General features: G+C 38.2%; 6 protein-coding genes across 8 annotated transcripts; 2 read left to right on the top strand and 4 right to left on the bottom strand.

Moving 5' to 3' along the window:
• Positions 1 to 451: 451 nt before the first annotated feature.
• On the bottom strand, positions 452 to 1,494 carry LOC110759897 (EG45-like domain containing protein). Its single transcript, XM_021962037.2, has 3 exons — positions 1,244 to 1,494; positions 798 to 1,098; positions 452 to 721 (listed from the first exon to the last, which is right to left on the bottom strand). The coding sequence occupies exons 1-3, from the start codon at positions 1,359 to 1,361 to the stop codon at positions 715 to 717; spliced, it is 426 nt and encodes a 141-aa protein (XP_021817729.1). The 5' UTR covers positions 1,362 to 1,494; the 3' UTR covers positions 452 to 714.
• A 617-nt stretch (positions 1,495 to 2,111) lies between these two features.
• On the bottom strand, positions 2,112 to 6,149 carry LOC110759896 (26S proteasome regulatory subunit 8 homolog A). The gene is made up of 9 exons (XM_021962036.2): positions 5,774 to 6,149; positions 4,796 to 4,893; positions 4,434 to 4,658; positions 4,249 to 4,311; positions 3,984 to 4,147; positions 3,306 to 3,462; positions 3,124 to 3,222; positions 2,773 to 2,883; positions 2,112 to 2,677 (listed from the first exon to the last, which is right to left on the bottom strand). The coding sequence occupies exons 1-9, from the start codon at positions 5,967 to 5,969 to the stop codon at positions 2,537 to 2,539; spliced, it is 1,254 nt and encodes a 417-aa protein (XP_021817728.1). The 5' UTR covers positions 5,970 to 6,149; the 3' UTR covers positions 2,112 to 2,536.
• Positions 6,150 to 7,624: 1,475 nt separating this feature from the next.
• Positions 7,625 to 10,957, top strand: LOC110759941 (uncharacterized). Its single transcript, XM_021962088.2, has 7 exons — positions 7,625 to 8,184; positions 8,572 to 8,707; positions 8,954 to 9,035; positions 9,550 to 9,725; positions 9,869 to 10,006; positions 10,083 to 10,222; positions 10,487 to 10,957. The coding sequence occupies exons 1-7, from the start codon at positions 8,067 to 8,069 to the stop codon at positions 10,738 to 10,740; spliced, it is 1,044 nt and encodes a 347-aa protein (XP_021817780.1). The 5' UTR covers positions 7,625 to 8,066; the 3' UTR covers positions 10,741 to 10,957.
• Positions 10,958 to 11,350: 393 nt separating this feature from the next.
• LOC110759899 (putative histone H2A variant 3) lies at positions 11,351 to 13,668 on the top strand. Its single transcript, XM_021962041.2, has 2 exons — positions 11,351 to 11,678; positions 13,062 to 13,668. Exons 1-2 carry the CDS (start codon positions 11,568 to 11,570, stop codon positions 13,356 to 13,358), a joined length of 408 nt encoding a protein of 135 aa, XP_021817733.1. The 5' UTR covers positions 11,351 to 11,567; the 3' UTR covers positions 13,359 to 13,668.
• Positions 13,669 to 13,996: 328 nt separating this feature from the next.
• Positions 13,997 to 16,910, bottom strand: LOC110759898 (3-ketoacyl-CoA synthase 11). The gene is made up of 2 exons (XM_021962039.2): positions 16,565 to 16,910; positions 13,997 to 15,910 (listed from the first exon to the last, which is right to left on the bottom strand). Exon 2 carries the CDS (start codon positions 15,902 to 15,904, stop codon positions 14,345 to 14,347), a length of 1,560 nt encoding a protein of 519 aa, XP_021817731.1. The 5' UTR covers positions 15,905 to 15,910; positions 16,565 to 16,910; the 3' UTR covers positions 13,997 to 14,344.
• Positions 16,911 to 17,517: 607 nt separating this feature from the next.
• HBP5 (SOUL heme-binding family protein) lies at positions 17,518 to 21,049 on the bottom strand. 3 transcript variants are annotated; one of them, XR_002527194.2, is made up of 9 exons: positions 20,497 to 21,049; positions 19,875 to 20,012; positions 19,720 to 19,788; positions 19,549 to 19,620; positions 19,386 to 19,468; positions 19,175 to 19,306; positions 18,838 to 19,051; positions 18,427 to 18,536; positions 17,518 to 17,924 (listed from the first exon to the last, which is right to left on the bottom strand). XR_002527194.2 is itself a non-coding variant. In XM_021962129.2 (8 exons), exons 1-8 carry the CDS (start codon positions 20,905 to 20,907, stop codon positions 18,492 to 18,494), a joined length of 1,164 nt encoding a protein of 387 aa, XP_021817821.2. In that variant the 5' UTR covers positions 20,908 to 21,049; the 3' UTR covers positions 18,218 to 18,491. The 3 variants fall into 3 exon arrangements, 1 of the variants encoding a protein (XP_021817821.2); XR_002527195.2 differs by lacking the exon at positions 17,518 to 17,924 and adding an exon at positions 18,218 to 18,267; XM_021962129.2 differs by lacking the exon at positions 17,518 to 17,924 and having other exon boundaries at positions 18,218 to 18,536.
• Positions 21,050 to 21,810: the final 761 nt, after the last annotated feature.

The following is a 21,810-nucleotide window of genomic DNA, read 5'->3' as shown; positions in this document are numbered from 1 at the left end:
CGGGAGATTTCACTTTATTTCATTTCCCATGTTTATTTTGAGTTGGAATGAAAAACAAAGTTTGTATAATTTTTCAATTATACCCATACTAAATCAAATAAAAAAGGAGATATATTGTAATTCTAAATTGTTAATAGGGAAAAAATGGTTAAAATAAATGTGCATTGAATGTTTGGCTTATTTTCCCAAACTTTCTCATGATGAGGAAAAATAAAATCCAAATTGGGAAGAGGGCTTCACTTTATCTTAATTTATTTTTTGTTTTTTACTGTCATGCGAGAAATATGAAAATTCCATGTCAAATAAATATATGGATGAGAGAGGGGAGGGATTATAGCAATGATTGATTCAAGTATTTAATTCCCACCAAACTTAGATGAGAAATTGACAAAGATCGTTTCGTAGCTTCCAAAGCGCAGCAGCAAGCAGGAAATTTCCGGGATATAATTAATGAGAAGTAATAAATATCTAATTTATAATAGAAAATGAAAATGACATATTTTTGTACATATTTGCTGAATATTCCATTGCAAGTTACAATGACCAATAATCAAAATATATATATATATATATATATAAGCAGAATACAAAAGCACATGAGTTCTATCCGCAATCTCCTGCACCTTCCACCACTCATCACACGGTCCCTTGCATACATGACATGATTGAAAATTCAAACCCACTTCAGACCTCGTCATTTCTACATTTCCCACATCACACCCTGCATAAAAATAAAACAAAACCATTAAAATCATCACCATCCATATTTATGGAGATAAAGAAATGAATCTGCTTACTGTTGGAACTCAATGTTGATTGATTCAGCCGATGAATTTGCGATGGCTCCGAAAGCTGTTTGGGACAAGACCATGGTGGTGGCGGAAGCCGACGGCTGTGAATTAACAGAGCCGGCATAATCCACGATCCTGATTTGAATGGTCTTGTCGGGAACACACGTCCCCGTTCGTGCAGCGCTTATGCACCTCACCAAGTACTGCCTCCCGCAGGATGCCCCATTGTCCCATATTCCGTCTCCAGCCGCCGCAAATAAGTTGCTCGAAGGGAACTGCGACGAATCGCTGCCGTAACACGCCGTCGCTACATATGTGAAAAAGCCAGTACATAACATACATGTGCATCGAGGTAATTATAGGTAGAGAAGAGAACATAAATATGAACATGGGGTAAGGATATATAAGTAAATAGACGTGGGATGGATGGTATATATGGGACGTTAACTTACGTAAATACGGAGGAGGGTACTGTGCAGCAGAGCCCACGTCGGCGTGAGATGTGTGTGAAAGGTGTACAAGGAAGAGGATGAGTAGGGAGAGCCATCTGTGTGGTTGAGCTCTCGACATTTTTGCAGAAACCAAAAGGGTCTGGAATTTGGAGGATGAGCTATTTATTTGAATGGCGTGAATTAGCTGCACAGAGATAGATAGATCATAGATAGAAGGAAGAATTCATTGTGTAGAGTCTACAATAAACAAAGAGCATTCAAAGTCAACGTGCAGGTTTACATTGGAATTGGAACTTGGCATTTAATTTAGAATAATTGACGGCTGTGGGCCAGACACTTGAATTATTTAAATAATAATTATGGGTGATACATACGACATCAACAACTCACCACGCGGCTTTAGCCGTAACGTTTCAATTTGAGCTAACATCACACGTTTACTTTTATTTCATTCGTTTAAAGGTTGAACAAAAAAGTTGATTCAGAAGAATGTTCATCCCATACAAGAGCTTGTATTTTTTTTTAAAAAAATCAATCTTTTGAGATTTATTTATTGACCTATGTACATGCATATGTGTGTACACATGTATCAAATTTGTATTTGTATATTGTATGTACACATATAATATACATATGGGCATGCTTTGCACCCATACGAAGATTTGACTTGTGATTTTATAATTCATTTGCCATATGCACTTTCACATTCCAATAAATCGTATAGGCAATCGTAATCTTATCAATCCCATTGAGAATTGACCCACTGATTGCTCCAGTATCAAGAATATCCAATATGAAATACATATATATATATGGCACAACTTGTATACTGTAGTTCTCCTGGATCAGTCAGCAGTGCAAGAGGTAATGGAGCTAATCAGATAATCAAGTCTAATAATCACTCGACCAAGGGGTAAATTTTAGGGTTTTACCCAGCATTCAATTTCACTGGAAGGAACACGGGTGAATCATTATCCCCAAATATGATTCAATGCATTTAACACCACAAAGCAACATAAAAAATAATTTCAAGTGAAGAATATTTATATAAATCTAAAAGTTTAAAACGAATACCACAAGTCCACAGCCCTTTTAACTTTTAAGTCAGGAAAGTGGTATGTATGCAACTAAAAACTCCCCCACCAAGTAAGCAAGCAAAATGCAAAAGCATAGTAGCAACAACGGCAATACGCCCATGCTTGCTTGTATCCTCTTCTTAGAATTTCACTGCCTTCTAAACATCTGTCTTTTACGCCTACATTGCCTCCAAGAACACCACGATAGCGTGCATAATTACTTCCACAACTTGCGCAATGACATGTTCTTCTCGGTCTCCTTCTTCATTACCTTGGCAACTGCCATCTCAAAATCTTCTTGTGTCACATGAACTCTTCTCTCCCTCAAAGCAAACATCCCCGCTTCTGTGCAAACAGCCTGCATGGCGGAAATAGAAAGCGAGCGTAAAGATTTGATACCGCACACAAAACCTCGATTAGTTTTAAACCACTGAGGAAAAACGAAAAAATTACCTTCAGTTCTGCACCAGACGCACCATTCATCTTCTCTGCAATCTTCTTCAAGTCAATTCCACGCATTAAATTCATTCTTCTTGAATGGATTTTCAAGATATCCCAACGAGACTGCAATTAATTAAATGCATTACTAAATATTGTATTCATCACGACAGATAAAATAGGCAATGCCAACCATCAAAAGTATTATAGAACTGGAAATATTGCAAAAATGAGAAACCATTTACCGCTGACCAACCTCAGTTGATGGCACACGGACAATCAATATAAAGAGTAAACAGAAATTTTGACCTCTGAATATATAAACCTATTGAAAACATTAATCCTAGTATAGCGACTGGAACTAACCTCTTCATTAGGATTTGGGAATTCAATCTTCCTGTCAATTCGTCCTGGCCTAAGGAGGGCTTGATCCAGAATATCAATACGATTTGTGGCCATTAAAACCTGTCAAGGGATGAATTTAAAGTTGGTGGTGGTCAGATAAATAATAACGTTCAGAAACCAGTGAATCCACATCTGTTCAGTACCTTGATCTTGTTTGATGCCTCAAATCCATCCAACTGGTTGAGAAGCTCCAGCATAGTCCGCTGCACCTCACTGTCACCATTGCCACTACCAGATTCCATACGAGCAGAACCGATACTGTCGATTTCATCCATAAAAATGATAGATGGAGCATGTTCCCTGAAGGAAAAACCAAATTAAAATAAAGTGAGCAAACAGTAAGCAAAAAGATGGGAGCAAATCAGATTAGAAACTGTAAGTGCATGAATCCCATAATCATTATGGGAGGCTTAACAAGAGGTAGATCATTGAATGATTACAGATTCATCCACAACCCAGATCTTTGCAGTAGAGAAAGATAAACATATAATCCAGAGTTCAGGGACACCCCAATAAATTATTGCTCCTTTTGTTTCTTCAAGGTGCCACAGATCGGATGAACATACATGCCTCAGACAATCCGATAGTATGACTCTATTTTAATAATACTGACAGCCCAACATCACAATTATGGGTAAATAGCTTATTCTAACTCAGAATTTCCCTCCACAGATTAAAGCCTCAACATAAAATCTGAGCATAGAATAATTTAAAATTCAACACATAGAGCAACAGAATTTTAAATCAAGGCAACAAAAGTAACATGTGCACATAGAAACAGAAACCAAAACCAATCTCAATAACAAGAGATCAAAACAAACCTGGCCATGACGAAAAGTTCTCTAACCATTCTAGAGCCTTCCCCAATATATTTCTGAACTAACTCCGAACCAGAAACCCTGATGAATGTGCAGTCAGTGTGATGGGCCACAGCCCTAGCCAATAGTGTTTTCCCAGTGCCAGGTGGCCCATAAAGCAGCACGCCCTGTTGTATTGAAGAGTGAGTCATAAGGCACAAATGTAACAGTTAGTGCCTATCTAGGTAAGCAAATAATCAAACATAACAACTTGGCAACACAGTTCTACCTTTGGCTGAGCTATACCAAGACTCTCAAACAATTCAGGATGTTTAATTGGAAGTTCAATGACCTGGAAAAATGATTATACGTTATTTACAACACATGTAGAAGAAAGTGCAGAAGTAAAATATCACACAAATCTAGCAAGCAATCAAATGCAAGTTCAGAAAGTAGGAGTGTGCAGAAGCAAACCTCCTTTATTTCTTTGATTTGCTGATCAAGACCACCGATCATATCATATGTAGAATCAGGAACTTTTTCAACTTTCATAAGGTTAACCAAAGGATCTACTTTGCTGGGCAAGATCAAATGAAGAACATAGCTGTCATTGCGGAGAGCAACTCTTGTTGATGGTGTGATCTTTGTGACATCAATGTTTTTATCAATATCAACGACATATTTCCCTTCTGGATGAACCTGGAAATCGAAAAGACATGAAGTAGGTGAAAAAAAGCATCAAGGAATTTGGTTAGCATAATTAATGCATGGTCTGTAATTAAGACAAGAGTACATAATATCAACTTGATGTTAGTGAAGAACGTAAAACTACTAACCTTAACCAAAACCTTGTTCTTCCCCATCACTTTAACAACTTCCCCTACATATGATCCAGGCTCCTGAAGCAGCTGTAGTTCTTCCCTGAGCATTCTCACTGTTCAAGTTGCAAAGTTAGATAAATTTAATTGATCAATCCAATAGTTCAACTGGACTCGCTACTATACATATAATGAATGGGTAATAAATAAGGGGCAAAAAGGCTTCAAGAACTCCATCAAAACCAGATCCACACGTTATGTTCACATTGGAACGAAGCAGAATCACTGATTAACTGACATTGTGATTGGTACAACCAAATAGATATTGCTTACTAGCTTAAGGACATAACAAATAGATGCTTTTGTTAGAAAAATACTGTTAAATCCTCTTGAGTGATATTTTGACTACATATGCATTCATTTTATCTTCTATGGTATTATACTGGATAAGTTTCCTCCAGTTAAACTGGTTTGATTTTCAGCATTTATTCTTCATAATTACACTCGGACAAGGGAATATGACTGGGTTGTTATAAATGTTACTTCACTCATCAACAAACACTCCGTGTCAGCAAGCGCAATTCCTATATCCACGAAAATTAGTACCAAGTTCCAGTTTCCAGCCTAAGGTATTTCCTCGAACAAAAGAATGTCATAATTCAGATAGGAAAAGACCGAAGTCTTCCATTACTATCTCGAATTACCCTAGAGAATTTGTTGAATCATCTTCCTCGTCAAAATCCACATTCCCACATACTAGTAAACTCGCCAAAAATCAAATATTTACGCCAGTTTTCATCAAATTAGAAGTACCAATAACCAACACCACTGTGTCAGAATCAAATCAGCAATCATACAATAGCCGAACTACAAAAATCCACCACAATCGACAATTGACTAAACCAAAATTCCCCCAATTATGTAAAGAAAACCCATAATAAAAAATTAGGGTTAGCGCATCACAGATGTATGACTTAGAAAACAAATCGATCGAACCTCGGGAATTGAGCTCGTTACGCTGAGCTTCGAGACGATTGAGGTTGTGGGTCTTCTGGCGGACCTGGAGCTGAAGCTCGTGAATGTGCTGGAGATAGTACTGCCTAAGCCCCTCGCCTTGCTTGGTTGCCTTAGCGGAGCAGGCCTCCTCCGGCACGGCCTCCGGGTGCTTGATCTCGACTCCCACTGCAGCCATTGCGATTCTTTTCGTGCGACAAAAACCTGAGATTTGTGAATTTGGAGAGCTTTTTTTTATGTTTTGCAGCTGCTCTCTGCCTATTTGGGTTTTATAAAGAAGGGAGGTGTTTGCTGCTGGTGTCGGTCTATGGGCGAGGTTGTGTTCGTGTCGTTCAAGAATTCACATGACTTTTGGTTCTTTGTTTTTAATTTTCCTTGGGTGTGAATGTAAAGGATCGATACGCCATGCCCCGTTTGTGAATTTGGGTCGAACTTTTATTGGGTCCAAAGCAACGTGGGCCATAATTTTATCTCGTGGCCTCTCTTTGAAGGGCCAATTATTTGATAAGAGGATTAACTTTTTTTCCGTTGTTTGAGAGAAAGAGAATAGATTGTATTCATAATTCAAGTCGAAAGACCGTGATTCACAATAACTAATACAAATTACAAATAACCATATAAATATGGAAACACAATAATTATAAGGGGTTAATCCAAATACGAATGAGTCTACCATCACCTCAACTCATAACTACACAATGCTTACAAAATTTTGGCAAAAAAAAAAAAAAAAATACCAACTTGGAAAAACCAGACATATATCTCAACAAACCAAACTACAACTGCAACATTTTAATTCTCACACATATAGACTAAAAAACACGCAACAAACTCATAAGGAGTTGATGCACTTATTATAACTAAAAACACTGAAACAAAACAAGGATATAAAAGCTGACCTACCACCACGTCATCACCAAGACTGCCAAGCATCCACCAAACTCAACCAAGACAGAGGCATTATAGGGAATGAGTGAGGATTAGAAATGGAGAGGGGATGGGAATGTTTGTGAAGGTAAGGACGATAGGGAATGGGAGGAGGAGAAGGAACTAGGCCTCCGATCCCCAATGAGGATGACAATTGAAATATTTCTCTTTAGGACTTTGTCGGTGTGAACCTGTAATCATAGATTAACTAATGCTTTTTTGTTGTCAATGCAAGAGATATTTGGTGAGAGGGAATTCAATCATAGGACCTTGGTGGAGGGATAAATGCTCTTAACCTTAATCTACAAGCCCCTTGTGATAATTAACTCCTTAGTTTAACTGTCATTTAAAACGGTTCAATTTTGTTCCTAAAACAAGTGTTCAATTTTAAACGTTTTGAAATATTAATTGCTTATATCATAACAACTCAAGATCATCTTTTATAAGCAGTCACAAACAAAAAATCATGAAAGAAGATAATTAGATCTTATTGATGTCGTGAGATATGGCGATGCAAACAACTTCAAATGTCCACAATAAAAAGTTCATCAAAATAAAGTTTTGAATTTGAATTTTGCAAAGGAAAAAATCAATAATAGAAAGTGCCTGGCATGCTTAAAATTCACGATTTCTATAATGAATAATGAATAATGTTACAAATTCAAGTGAATTATGACTGTTGATGCATTGCGAGTCTCAAATATATTAATAATCAGGACATGCCGAATACGCATGCGTGGCAATATCTCTTTCCATAATCAAAGCTGGACCAGGAGAATACTATTAGTGGCTGGGTTGTACGGATCCGGGCCAGAAAGCCCATACTGAGGAATAGAGATCCAGAATCTAAGAAATGGAGCAAAAAGCCCAAATGGCGAGCCTATAAAATGAAGAGCGTATGCCCAAACTTGCGCTTGCGCCTAGCCCTTTGTTAGTCACACAGCTCTGTTATGTTCTCTAACATTTACGTTTTCTTTTAGATTTTCAATTTAGGTTTTTCTCTCTGTAATTTGCATTAGATTTGATTCAGTCAGAGCCATTGTAGAGGGTTAGGAGGTGTGGATTCATTTCAATTTCTTTACTGTATCGTTTCCCACCTGTGTCAAAATACCGCCATTTTCTCGCTCCAAAATCAACATCTTTGTGTACAATAATCCTAAATTAACACCCAGAGACTTGTCTCAAGGCAATTTTATCCTTGACTGCTTGTTTGATTACGCTTCAATTTGTATAGAGAAATAGAAACCTGTTAAGGGTTAGGGTTCTTTTTGCTTTGAATTTTTGAGATACAGATCAAGAAAAAATAAAAAAAATAAAAAAGTTTATTTTTGGGATTAGCTTGTAAGTGATGGATAAGAAGAAGGTGGCCGTTCCGCTGGTTTGCCACGGTCATTCCCGTCCGGTTGTGGATCTGTTTTACAGTCCAATCACTCCCGATGGTTTCTTTCTCATCAGTGCCAGTAAGGGTACGTATAGATATTGAATGCTTTCTTGTATGCGTTTGGATTTGTGTCAATCCTTACTTTATAATTTGATGTATATATTTATGTATATGTATGAATGAGTTGATGGGTTTATAGCATTGGGTTCTTATTTTTTATAACACTTTGGATGAAAATTGCATTTGTTGTCTTTGTATTTCCCTGGAAGTAGTATATTGACTGTTATCTGTGACCTTTTTACTTTATAGGGTTAATAGTAATGGTTGTGGAAATCTGGTGAAACCTGTTGTTAGGATGTTGGGCACAGCGGAAACAAATATGTCCTCCTTGAGATTCTGACATGCTAACACTCATAAACGCTCTTAAATATTGATATGTTCATATATCTGAAGTTTTACTTTTTTCCTTTAGATTCTAGTCCCATGCTGAGAAATGGAGAGACTGGAGATTGGATTGGAACATTTGAAGGACATAAGGGTGCAGTATGGAGTTGCTGCTTGGATACTAATGCCCTACGTGCTGCAACTGCTTCTGCAGACTTCTCTGCGTATGGCTTTATCTTTTATATTTCTGTATTGTTTTCATTCCTAGGTCGATGCTTAGTTGCTTTTCTTGTTTCTTTTCGTAAGTCCTATATACTGTTTTGGTTAGAGTTAAGTGGGTTTTAGCAGGGAACTTGGCTTTGCAATCTATATTGAGTTAATATTACCCGAAAAGTCCTCCTCCCGTTCTTAGAAGTTGTAGTTAATTTAATCGAAAGTTGATGTATTACGTGCATGAAATCCATTTGCAGGAAAGTTTGGGATGCATTAACCGGAGATGTGCTACACTCATTTGAACACAAGCACATTGTTCGAGCCTGTGCTTTCTCAGAGGTGGGTTCTTCTATAATCTTCATCGAACTAGAGTTCTATTTAAGTGCAATGAGCATACAAAAGATGCTAATTTCCATTTCAAAGATCTTATATGTTATGTTGGTTTCTTGCTTCAAGCTAAATGTGATATGTGATGTTTATATTTCACTGTATTCTAAATCATATCCACTTGAAGTAGCTATCTGCTTAACTCTTGAGTTTGAAATGTTTTCTTATTGTGGTTGGTGTTATCCTGGGGTAAGAGGGGACTTCTAATATAAACTTTTGGATATTTCACTTACCAAGCTCAGTTGTAACTTGTAAGGTATCAACATTTTAAGTTTTTTTAAAGGTATTTGGCCTCCAAACTAGTTACTCTTGGTTCAAATTTCAAAAGTTTCTGAGATGTCATGCTGGAATCATTCAGTGCTTGTGAAAACTGGTTAATTGGTGCTGAAACATTTGATTATGGTGTGCCCCTTTTTTTATTACGTACTTTTGTAATCTCATTTGATTTTTATTAATATGGTAGCAGGATACACACCTTTTGCTTACTGGAGGAGTAGAGAAAGTTATCCGTATATATGATTTGAATCGTCCAGATGCCGCTCCAAGAGAAGTGGATAAATCCCCTGGTTCAGTCAGAACTGCTGCATGGCTACACAGTGATCAGACCATACTAAGTTCTTGCACTGATATGGGAGGTGTCAGGTATGCACGTCTTTGAAACCATCTGATGTTAAAGCTACTCTTTGATTTTTGTTTTAATCTCTTATGGTGCACACATATATTTATTTAAGAGTAATGTTTTTCTTATTCTGTACTAAACTTGGTAGTGGCTGGTGAATGTACAGATTATGGGATGTAAGAACTGGTAAAATAGTCCAAACACTTGAGACCAAATCATCTGTGACCAGTTCCGAAGTGAGTCAAGACGGTCGTTATATCACTACTGCTGATGGGTCTACTGTGAAGTTTTGGGATGCAAACTAGTAAGTTATGAGTTTGATTGTTCTGTATTTTTGCAGAGTTTCTGCTCCAGTCTTATGATATTTTACTTGATTCCAGCTTTGGGTTGGTGAAGAGCTACAACATGCCGTGCACAGTAGAGTCAGCTTCACTGGAACCAAAGTTTGGGAACAAGTTCATTGCTGGGGGAGAAGATATGTGGGTTCATGTATTTGATTTCCATACTGGTGATGAGATTGGTATGTGCTCCAAAACAATAATCCTTTTAAGTGAATTTTATTGGGGGAATAAGACATGTTATTGGGCAATGTCAACTAAACAAAACATTTCTTAAAGCTTGCTTAAACCCCGGTAAAGGCAGGATTTAATTGTAATAGACTACTAGTTAGGCAATATGGCTGCTTTTAGTCATAGTCCATGTAGGTTAAATTTCTACGTTCTTGTATCTTATGTGGGGTTTCTAACTCCAAATTCTCAATTAATCCAATTGTATCTGGATGCAGCATGCAACAAGGGTCACCATGGTCCTGTTCACTGTTTGCGTTTCTCGCCAGGAGGAGAATCATATGCCTCAGGATCTGAAGATGGTACCATTAGAATATGGCAGACTGGCCCCTTGACTCAAGACGAAACCGAGGCACTGGCAGCAAATGGAAAGGTGAAGGTACCTGCAGAAGAGGTTTCTCGAAAGATCGAGGGCTTCCACATTGCAGACGAGGGGAAATTGAAAGAGAAGGAAGAGGCAGGGAATGAGTGACTGGCTGGTCCAGAGTATAATAGCCATGCCTGTCATCATAGTTCAGAGCTATCCTAGTTTGATTACTTCATTATATAGACAGACTAAACAAGAATTTTTGTACAACTTTTTAGTTCACTGTTTCGTTGCTGCTGAGATATCGACTGGAGAAATTATTTGTTTTCTGGATATTCAGATTACCTATAAAGTCGAGTGCTGCGCCCCTTTTTCTATTAAAGACATCTATTTTGTATACGACAAGCCTGGAATTTTGTATTTTCTTCTTCCCTGCTTCATTTTCAACATCTTCTGATTTTCGCATTTTACTCACTCTTGTGGATTTCTAAAATTGCTTTTGTACTTGAAGAAACTTGAGAAAAATAAAAATATCAAAAGTTGGGAAATGACTGGTTTGGTCATGTTCTGAGATAAATGTTACATTTTGATATTGAAAAACTGATAAATTTTTGTGTTGGAAAAGATTTCGAAGACATTAATGAAAATTTATCGTAAATTGGAAAGGCCAATGTATATAAACAACAAGAAAAAAACAACTAGGGGTACCAGTATCGTAAATTGAAAAAAGTAAGAGGGTTATTTTAGTCAAAGAGGGCTTGAATAAGTAGGCGTCCAAACTCTGGCCGACCATTTGCGAATCGCGAACCTCTCCTTGGCTGAGCCTGTGTTGGTGTTGCGAGAGACCAGAGAAGAGAGTGCTCTAAGACTAAGAGCGCACCATCTTTGATTCTCTTTCCAATTAAATCATATATATATATATGTTATCTGATTAATATCTCCCCCATAAGTAAAACCCTACCAAAAATCCTTTTGCTTTTTCGCGGGAAAATATGTCGGGGAAGGGCGCGAAGGGTCTGATAATGGGCAAGAGTGCCAGCAACAGCAACAAAGACAAGGACAAGAAGAAACCCATCTCTCGTTCATCTCGTGCTGGGCTTCAGGTTTTCACTTCTTTCTCGTTTTCAATTTCTTCTTTTCGTTTTTGGGTTCTAAAACTATCTGAGTTTTGCTTCTTGAGGATGAGTTTTTCGGTTAAATCTATGAAACATTCAATAAATAAAGAACAAAGAAGATAGCTTTCTATTTGGAGCTGGGACAATATTAGCCGTGGGGTTTGCTTCTTTTGGTGATAAAAACAAGATAAAGTCCCGAATGCTACTCACTAAAACTGTTGGGCCTAACTTGACTGTGCTTTTCATATCTTGGGAACAAAATTGATGTAGTGATGACTGGTGTTACATCTCAGTTGTCCGAGCAACCAAAGGAGGTGAATTTTTTTTGTTTTTCAATGATGGGGAAAAACAATGGTTTTAAAAATATCTTTGGTGGTTTTCCATTTAAGATTGTTTTGGGGAGAAATATGTTTCAATAAGATGGGAGTGTCAGAATCTAGAATGCACAGTTTGCCCTTCATGGTTTAGTTGTTACCTGGTTGGCTTGGAGAATGTGTCTGAGAACTTGTTCTTTTGAGACCTTATGCCTTCCCACAGATGACAATACAAACAACTAGCTTAGCTTAATCACTACATTAATTGGTATTTAATAGAAATATTCGTGCTCTTGGATTAAGTTATACAATATATTAGAATATAAAAATAGTTTTAACTCACTTTCAAACATCTTAATTTGTAGGAATAGTGGTAAATTCAACAAAACTGATGGTGGTATTAGAGTGGGGAGATTCTGAGTTTATATACCAGCAACTGCGACCTGTCAATCTATGTTGAATTCCATATGTTGGGCTCTCTAGTAGTGAAGAAAGCTCCACGCGTGAGGGGTCTTGAAATATAAAACCAAATAGTTGGCCCACACCTTGACAATTCTAACTTTTAAGGAAAACATAACCGAAAATAACTTATTATAGACACGTTTTAAGATATTGCATATGAATATATAATTTCTTTCGTGATGCTTTGGAGTCTCTCTTTCTCTCTCAGTTGTCCATAAGTTTGTATCCTAGGTTTCTTTGATAGTAAAAGTAATAGTTGGCCTTGGTGAATAAATGTTCAGAATTATGTTCTTTGGAGTTTTTTTCTGGGTGGTGAGCAGGGATGTGACCTTGTTTCTAGTGAATAGTTTGTTTGAATTTACCACATATGATGCTGGCACCCGTCTGTTTTTTCCCAGTGGTTTATTTGGATTGTAAACCTGTTCTGAATTCTATGTCTTTGTTCTTTATGTTTTATCCCCTCATTCCCATTGTCTAGAATAATAGTAGTTGCTGGTGATGGTCTCAATTTTTTTTTATTGAATCTCTAAAACTAGAGACTGTGAAGTTTGTTGCTGGATATTCATCCATTTACTAACGTATTATGTATTTCTAGTTCCCGGTGGGTCGGATCCACCGCCTCTTGAAGCAAAGGACCACTGCTAATGGGAGAGTGGGGGCGACTGCTGCGGTTTATTCTGCAGCTATCTTGGAGTATCTGACTGCTGAGGTGTTAGAGTTGGCAGGCAATGCGAGCAAGGATCTGAAGGTGAAACGTATCACTCCCAGGCATTTGCAGCTTGCTATTCGTGGTGACGAAGAACTTGATACCCTGATCAAAGGAACCATTGCTGGTGGAGGTGTGATCCCTCACATTCACAAGTCACTTATCAACAAGTCGACCAAGGAATAGTTAACAGATGGACTATAGCTGCAGATTAGTGCCAAATTTCTTCAAGGAACAGAGTCGCCCAGTGACTTTAATTACATGCTTAGTTTGCTGTTTCCGCGGCTTAATCTTCTTCATTCTGTATGTCATTATCTGACATTTTTTATTTAATCGTAGGCTTACTTTTAGGAATCTTGTCATCAAGCGGTATTGCCATCCCTGTATCAAAGACATGTTTGGACAACCCATTGTTATTTTTCCTTTATAGAAAGATGTACCAAACTATGATCTGCATGAATGCAGTTGATGATGGAGTCCGATTTGCCCTTTAAAACTTCAGATTGTGCACTTTTTATATGCTATAAGAAGGTGAAAGTGGAACCTCTCTGCTTTCATTGGGGATGTCTAGAAACACTTGTAGGTAACAAACTGGATCTCTATCCAAAATTTTATGGGATATTATCTGCACTTGTTGACCAACAATGAAGTTTTGAAAATGTCTTCCAGGCAGATAGAGATCACAAAGATGATCACAAGGATTGTTTTGGCCCCCACAAAATTCCAGTAAAGAAGTCCTCTGGGTGGTAATTTTCAACTATTCTATGCATGGTGATAATTTTGTAACAAACCTCGCACCAATTCACGTACAAGATTTATAGCAGTAAGAGCAAAAGCAAATATCTCAAGTAGATTAAATTAGTTCCAACATCCAAGTAGATTTACAACATACAGGTCCTAATTCGAAATGTTCGAATTTAATGTCCTAAAAACACCAATAAATAAATGTCCTCGGACAATCCCTACCACTGCACCCCCTTTGTAAATAAGTGAATTTGGCTGCTCTCCACCCTACTAAACCACCAAAGACCTGTCCTAAAAGAAACAATCAAATTCCTAGAACCTCAGACATGGCAAAACAAGAAAACCAATTCTAAGACCTCAATCAGAAAGAAAGCTAGCAAAAGCCACCAAAATGCGGTGGCATAAGAATGGGGAAGACCATATTAAATTTAGAAGGTTGACACCTTTGGAACATCTACGGGGAACCGATCAATTTCATCCATCCATGGGTTCTTTTCCTTTGCTGGATTTATGCTCTTAAGAGCCTTCCACACAGCACTGTTACACTTGAATCCCGAGCCAAAAGCTATCTGCCATGTTCTATCTCCTTTCTTCATCCTTCCCTTGGCTTCTGTATAAGCTAACTCATACCAGAGAGAACTGCTCGATGTGTTTCCAAATCGATGGAGTGTCATCCTTGATGGCTCCATATGCCAATCAGATAGATGCAGGTTCTTCTCCAATTCATCCAATACGGCTCTTCCTCCAGCATGAATACAGAAATGCTCAAAAGCTAGTCTGAAATCTGGGATGTAAGGTTTGATCTTCCTTTTGAAAAGTTTCCTCCCAACCAATGTAGCAAAGAAAAGCAGCTGTTCAGACATTGGCAGAACAAGAGGCCCCAATGTGGTGATGTTGGTCTTTAAAGCATCACCTGCTACTGCCATCAGATCCTTTGACAAAGTAACACCAATCTTTCCATTGGAGTCTTCTTCTTGGGTAACACAGCTAAAGCACTTATCATCAGCACCCTTGTGGGTACGAACAGTGTGAACTAACCGATATTTGGACCGTCTTCTGTCTGAGCTTTTGTTTGAAAGCAATATAGCAGCCCCTCCCATCCGAAATAAGCAGTTTGAGACAAGCTTTGAGCGATCATTTCCAAAGTACCAGTTCAATGTGATGTTCTCCATGCTGATAACCAGTGCATAAGAGTTAGGATGCACCTGAAGAAGATTTTTAGCAAGATCAATTGAAATCAGACCTGCACTACAGCCCATCCCACCAAGATTATAGCTGACTATGTTCCCTCGAAGCTGGTAATGGTTGATAACCATGGCAGAAAGAGATGGGGTGGGATTGAACAAGCTGCAGTTCACAATCAAGATTCCAATGTCCTTAGGTTTTACAGCTGTCTTAGCAAAAAGCTCATCCATGGCACCAAACATCACAGCCTCAGCTTCTTTTCTAGCTTCTTTCATTGACGGATTTGGAGGAATGTTGAGTACAGCCTCTGGAAGGTAAGTTGAATCCCCAAGGCCAGATCTCTCAAGAATCCTTCGCTGGAACTGAAGATTCTCCTCTGTGAATGTACCAGTCATTTGAGACTGATCCATAAAAATCTTTTTCGTGCATTTTCGAGATTCTTCTGGCTTGTAGCAGGAAAAGTTAACAAGGTACACCGGGCGAGGGCGGGTGAGAAAGTAGACAGTGGATAGGAAAACAAGGAGAGTCGAGCAGATAATCACCGAAATTAGGTTGTATTGGAGATGCTCCCAAAGATCATACAGATCTTGGAGAGAAAATGTTGAGATCTGGGCAGCGATAACAACAAGAAGTGGGGAAAGAAAGAGGTACATTCCATGGGTAATGAGAATATGGTAACCAAGCTTCACATATTTTAGTTTAACTGAATTTTTGAAGTCGGGAAGGTTTCGCGATGATGATGATGATGATGATGATGATGAAGATGGTGGGATCAAGGGTGTGTCTGGTTTCGGCTCTGTCATTTTTCCCTGATAGATATACAACCGTATGGATGAGATCAAATGCACGACAAGATCATAACAACAGTTAATTAATAGTTGATTCTAAGCGCACAAGAGGAACTGCCAAAAGAACAAACAAACAAAAAAAAGGCAAAACGAGGTTCTTAAGCATATAGGCAATTTGCATAGAATTTCAATTGCAATTGGGCCAGAAATCCCTTCCCAAGAAATACATAATTTCTACAATTTTTAGATGTCAACATAGATTTTTTCAAAGAGAGGGTTCTGCTGGATTTACCTCTACAGATCACTGAGATGATGGAAAAGTGAAAGCAAAATAAACTTACGGCACCTAAATCCAAGGACCGAGTATATAAATTAAAAGGATAGTGAGAAAAAAATAAAGCCCCTCTTTTTCAGACTTTTATCCCAGCAAAGTAATCCCAGAACATAATTTACCACAAAAAGAAAATATTCTTCAAAAAAATTACTAGAGCTAATGGAAGATAACGATAATCGGACGAAACCCAGATGCAGATGGACATCAAGGATTGAACTTTTCAGAGATTCCAACAAAATTTCACAGCAAAAAGCATGCATAAAACGATCACAGACCAAATATTCATGCATAAGAAAGCCGCGAGTCCCATAATGCGGCAAAACCCAGAACAAAAAACTCACCTTTAATCGTCAGATCCCACCACCAGATCTCAGAATGTCGCTACAGAAGCCAAAGAGAAAGGGAGAACAAGAGAGAGAGAAATGTATAGACAGAGAGGGAGGGGAGAGAAAAGAAGAGAGAGAGAGAGAGAGAGAGAGAGAGAGAGAAAATTGCAAACGGTAAATTTGAAATGAAAATTGCAAATTAAACTAAAATTAGGATAATGAGTGCGTGACGAGAGGTTGAGGTTGGTATTATATATATTTAATTTAGTTTAAATAGGAGCTGAGGACGAGAAGGCGAGGGGAAGCCATGAAAGCAGCGAAGAGTACGCGTTCGGCGTTTACAAAGCGGCGCTAGCTGCCTCTTTGACTTTTCAGACCTTCTTATCATGTTTTTTTTTTTCTTCTTCTTCTTATCAAGTTTTACTCCACTGGATTTTTTAATTTTTTTTTTTTCTCCCATTAAGAAATTTCCGTAATTTGTCGTATGTGTGCTGGAAAAGTCCTTTTTTCCGAATTTTCATTTTGCATTTTGTAATTTGTAATTTAATTTGCTTTTGGTTAATAATAAATCCGGACAAGACAAAGCAGCTTCTGTTGATAAATTTGATAGACTTTTAATTAGTCAAAATTCTCAGTATATGTCATCAACTAAAAGTCGACAACCTGAACCAAATTTTATTGTGATATATTTGTGAATATGAATAATTAATTAGATTTAATCTTCCTTTTTTTTCTTTCCCAAGATTTAATCTCCCTTGAATTGAATGGTTATGTGTAGCTTATTCGATATTGAATTTAACCATGAAAATATGGTATTGTAGAAACTTGAGCATAAAATTTCAAGTGTCATAAGATTTTGATAAGAAAATGGCGGCATTAATTATTTTTTTTGGTCGAAAAAAATGGCGGCACTATGATCGGAGTAAAGATGCTCTAAAACTGTTCTTAATTAGATCACAAATCCCTCATTAGAGATCACAACTAAGCCTCTGTATTTTTAAAATACATTAAAATTGAGAGGCACATTGCACCGGCAGACTGCAGTCATGAGGCGTAATGTACAAAGCCTGAGTGAGTAAATGATATTAAATTTGGTTCGAGTATATGTTAGCTACATGATGTAATTTATGTATATGGGACGGTTCATAATTGACTATGATTTTGAGGGACCATTTCCATGAGCTTGATGAGTTGTTCACATGGATACAACTCTGTCTTGTCTCTTTGTCTTCTCAGTCTCTTTCTCGAATATATGTTGTCTGTCTGTCAGTGTTAGGGGTCCACGTGCCAAGCTGTTCTTCCATTCCATCCATGAGCAAAGCTACTCAGCGAGCAGGGCGTTGCATTGCATTGATTGAACTTCAATAATAATCACCTTGTTTCATAATCAATACATGAGTTTAACAGAGACAGTATTGTTTGAACATTGAAAGTTCTTTGATGATTAAAAGCTTTCAGAAACTGTTTGATGATTATAAAGTACGAAGCATCCGTTGTCAGCGGAGGCAAATAGTTGAAAAGGAAATGCGACCAACTTTGTTGGCTTGGGTTGGCATTTGGCAAACTTGCACATGCGCACGACCGTAGGCATTAAGCATAAAGCACAGAGACAGAGGTGCTTATGCCTTTTTTTTTAAACTGGCAAGACAATGTCAATGGTTGAGGACAGAATGAAACCACCAGGACAGGATGTGAGTTTTATTCTGCATTGGGAACTTCTGAAAACGACCAAATTCGATCGGGCACCACAATTGTTTCAAGAATTTGTCTCAACATTTGACATTTGAAAGCAGCAGATAGTAAATCTGATTTCACAACTCCAAGGAACACTTTACAACAATCAACAATGTGTATATGGGAAGAGAAAAAACTCTTACCGTAAGTAGTGGAGAAAAATGATCAACAGGGAGAGTTAGAACGAAGAACGGCCATGTTCAACATGCTAGTCCAATGTAAACTCCTCCAGCCATATCAGTACTTCATTCCTCTACAATGCAATCAACCCCAAAACAAATTCAAAGTTCAATAGTTAGTGCGCAAAATGAAAACGCAACCAGCAAGTACTGAAGGCAGCAGACACCAGTGTTCTTAGTTGTGCTTCCTACAGTAACTTTTTCATGCTCAAGTATAATTTCAAAATTTCAAGGGGTAGATATCCTTTTTACCAAAGTTATATTATGCCTATTCTCACACAAGTTATTTATCACTTATGTCCAACTGGTTGAAGTCAGGTCTCAAGGAAAACAGATATCTAAGAATTATGAACTTTGAGGTTACAACAACCATACCATTACAAAGCTCTTAGTTCGGCCAGGATCATTGTAACGAGCAAGCAACCAACCATTCTTAGGTTTGAGACCATCTCTAATAAGACTAGAGCGCAACACTTTCTCCTTCTCGCGAACTATCTCTTCAGTAGGCTTTCCACTGAACTTCAGAACTGCAGCAGTGCCTCCTTCCACCTGTTTTAACCTAATCGTTTCTTGATTGGGATCTGGTAAACTGGTCACAGGTATTTTCTTATTACAAACTGCATCACATATGAATAAATGCGGATTGACATATCATATCTATTAATTTCCCTCTTTTAAGATTTTAGAGATAAATCAAAAAAATGAACCTCACCTGCTTATACCCTTCTCCAGTGGAAGACATATTTTGATGGATACTTTGGAAAATTCAGCATCAGATGCCTCAGTGAAGACAGGGGTAGTCATTGGTATCTTCTCCATTTTGGAGTTCTTTCCAAAGATGTACCTAAACAGAATCCATTATGCTTATCATCCAAGAGAAGAAAGGGAAGAATAACATATGATTGGCTAGGGAAAGCACTCACCCAGTAACATCATTGAAACCGGCCGACCCAGACAGCTTGTCCACAGATCCTTCTACCACTATAAAAGGGGAGTACTTTCTCACCTGTAGAATCAGGACATGGTAATAAAGTCTATAAGCCTTAAGTTTTGATGAACACAACATTCATTGAAAGGCATACACACCTCGTAATTCGCCGTTCGTTTTAATATCTCATATTTGGGTGTTTCCAAGTCTGGAGTTTTGTAAAACCGCAGCTGCAGAGTTTTACATACAATACAAGAAGGGACTTAGAATCTCTGTACATGATTCTGATCATATAATGGCAACTTGGCAAGTGAATAATGGACCAGTACCTGCTTGAAAACATCCAACAAACCTTCTACTGAAAAATAGTCATTCGTCTTTATTGAATCCCAGAAGTCCTACACATCAAAGGATAGTGAATTACTAAAACATGTCATAAACAATGCATTCTATTGGCTTGTTATAAAAGACACGTTAGTCTTACCACATGGCTGCAGAACTTCCCGGTCTCCGGGTTGATGCCCATAACTGAGGTTCCTGTGAAGACCAATTCTGGTTTCCAAGGCAGAGGGATGAACTTCATAACCATAGTCCACCTTGTGGTGATTTCGTATGGTCCTGTCTATAGAAACTTAGTCAGTAAAACAGGCATAACCCATATGCCATTATATACAGCATTCTTCAAGTGAATACCAACATGAATGCTTCATTGCAAACTTCAAATTAGGAGCTTTGAGATATCAATGAGCTCTCAAATCCTGATATACTGATACAATATCAGAAGAACTCACATCCAAGTTTAGCTGGTTTACATAAAGTCCATTTCAATGACGGGAAGTGTAGTTACAGATGCAGTAAGTTACTTTGATGTCAGAATTTCAAATCCCCATTCACCAGAACTCAGGTTCCATACAATAATATCAACAGAACACAATCCTCAACTCAAACCAATATGAAATCATCAAGAACATCACAGCTTCTAGAATATGTTGCACAAATGTCAAAATTATCGTTGAAGTATGTATCTTTATATCGCCACATCATCCAATCATTTCATTATTTTAAAGTAACTGAAATAAGAAAAACAGAGAAAGCAAACATGTTACCTGTTTGACCCAGTGCAACTGGAACCTAGGCGTGAACACAATCTTCAAGAAGGAGATGTTCAACAAGTACCCAGTTATCGTGTCATGCTTGGTAATTGGGTCCCTGAACTTCACACGCTCATCATAAGCCGTCCGATCAATACCCTGATCATCAAAGAGATGGACAAGATCCTCGTACAAAAAATCCACTAACCGATCCACGTCAACCGTTGGTTTAGATTTTGGCGGGCTTTGGTCCAGTAAGCTTAGCCTGACAGCCCACTTGGAGTTTTGGTCTGTTTGAAGAGACAAGTGTCTGTGTTTCAAAGCTTTGGGACGTGGGCAGGGCAGTAGCTTAGCGGTGCTCAGCCGCCGGAAACTGACACAGGCGGCAGGAATTAATGGCCTGAAAATTTGGTGTGTGCTGTTCATTTTGTGGGGCTGAAGGCTAAGGTTGTGGTGTTTGTGTTAGTTTGGTGCATTGCTTTGGGTTTTGGCGTACGAAAATCTTAGCCAAAAGTTTGATTGGTTGGTGTTCAATTTTGAGAAAAAGTGTCATCAACCCCACCATTTTCAGAATCTCATCTCAGCTGGATCAGTCAGTCAGAATCTCATCTCAGCTGATATTTAGTCACACTCACAGGGCCCATCTGAAATTAGTGGCTGCAATGCCCTTTATGTGGCAATACATGGACGGTAGAAAATTCCATTTCTGTATAAAAGCCATGTCAATATGGTTCCTTTTTGGTCATCTTTGCTAATTAGTGCATACAAAATCTGTATGTTAAGTGCGTATATATATATATATATAGCTGGACCACATTAGTGCTGTATTAGTGGCACATTTCACATGCATGCAGTGGGCTAGCACACCCTTGAAGCACAAGTCCACACTCTCAACACGCGACTAACTTGTGGCAAAACGAGCCCAGCAAACTTCTCCACTCTATATATACATGGCAAACCCTCAAACATTCTTATTCAAATCCAATCAAAACCTTCCCGTTTTCCCAAACTCCAATTGTTTTCTATTCTTCTTTCTTTTTCCCCTTTCCAACTTGTTGGAAATGTTTCCCCTTTCCAAGTTGATCATCAGTGCCTCATGGTGCGAGGTGCATGGCGATGGAGTCAACGACTTCAACGGTGATGATATATTTGCCCTGGCAGCATGTAGAGAAGGCGACGGCGATGACGATGATTCAGACTATGACTATGCTCCAGCAGCAGCAGCAGCCATGGAAGGGGATGACGATGACGATGATGATGGTGGTTATGATTATGCTCCAGCTGCATGACTGACTAGTAATTGCATACATTCTTGATAGAGTGGTAATA

This window comes from Prunus avium, chromosome 7 (assembly GCF_965620075.1).
Source record: "Prunus avium chromosome 7, drPruAviu1.hap1.1, whole genome shotgun sequence".
NCBI lineage: Eukaryota > Viridiplantae > Streptophyta > Magnoliopsida > Rosales > Rosaceae > Prunus > Prunus avium.
This window is presented reverse-complemented; position numbering and strand designations above follow the sequence as displayed.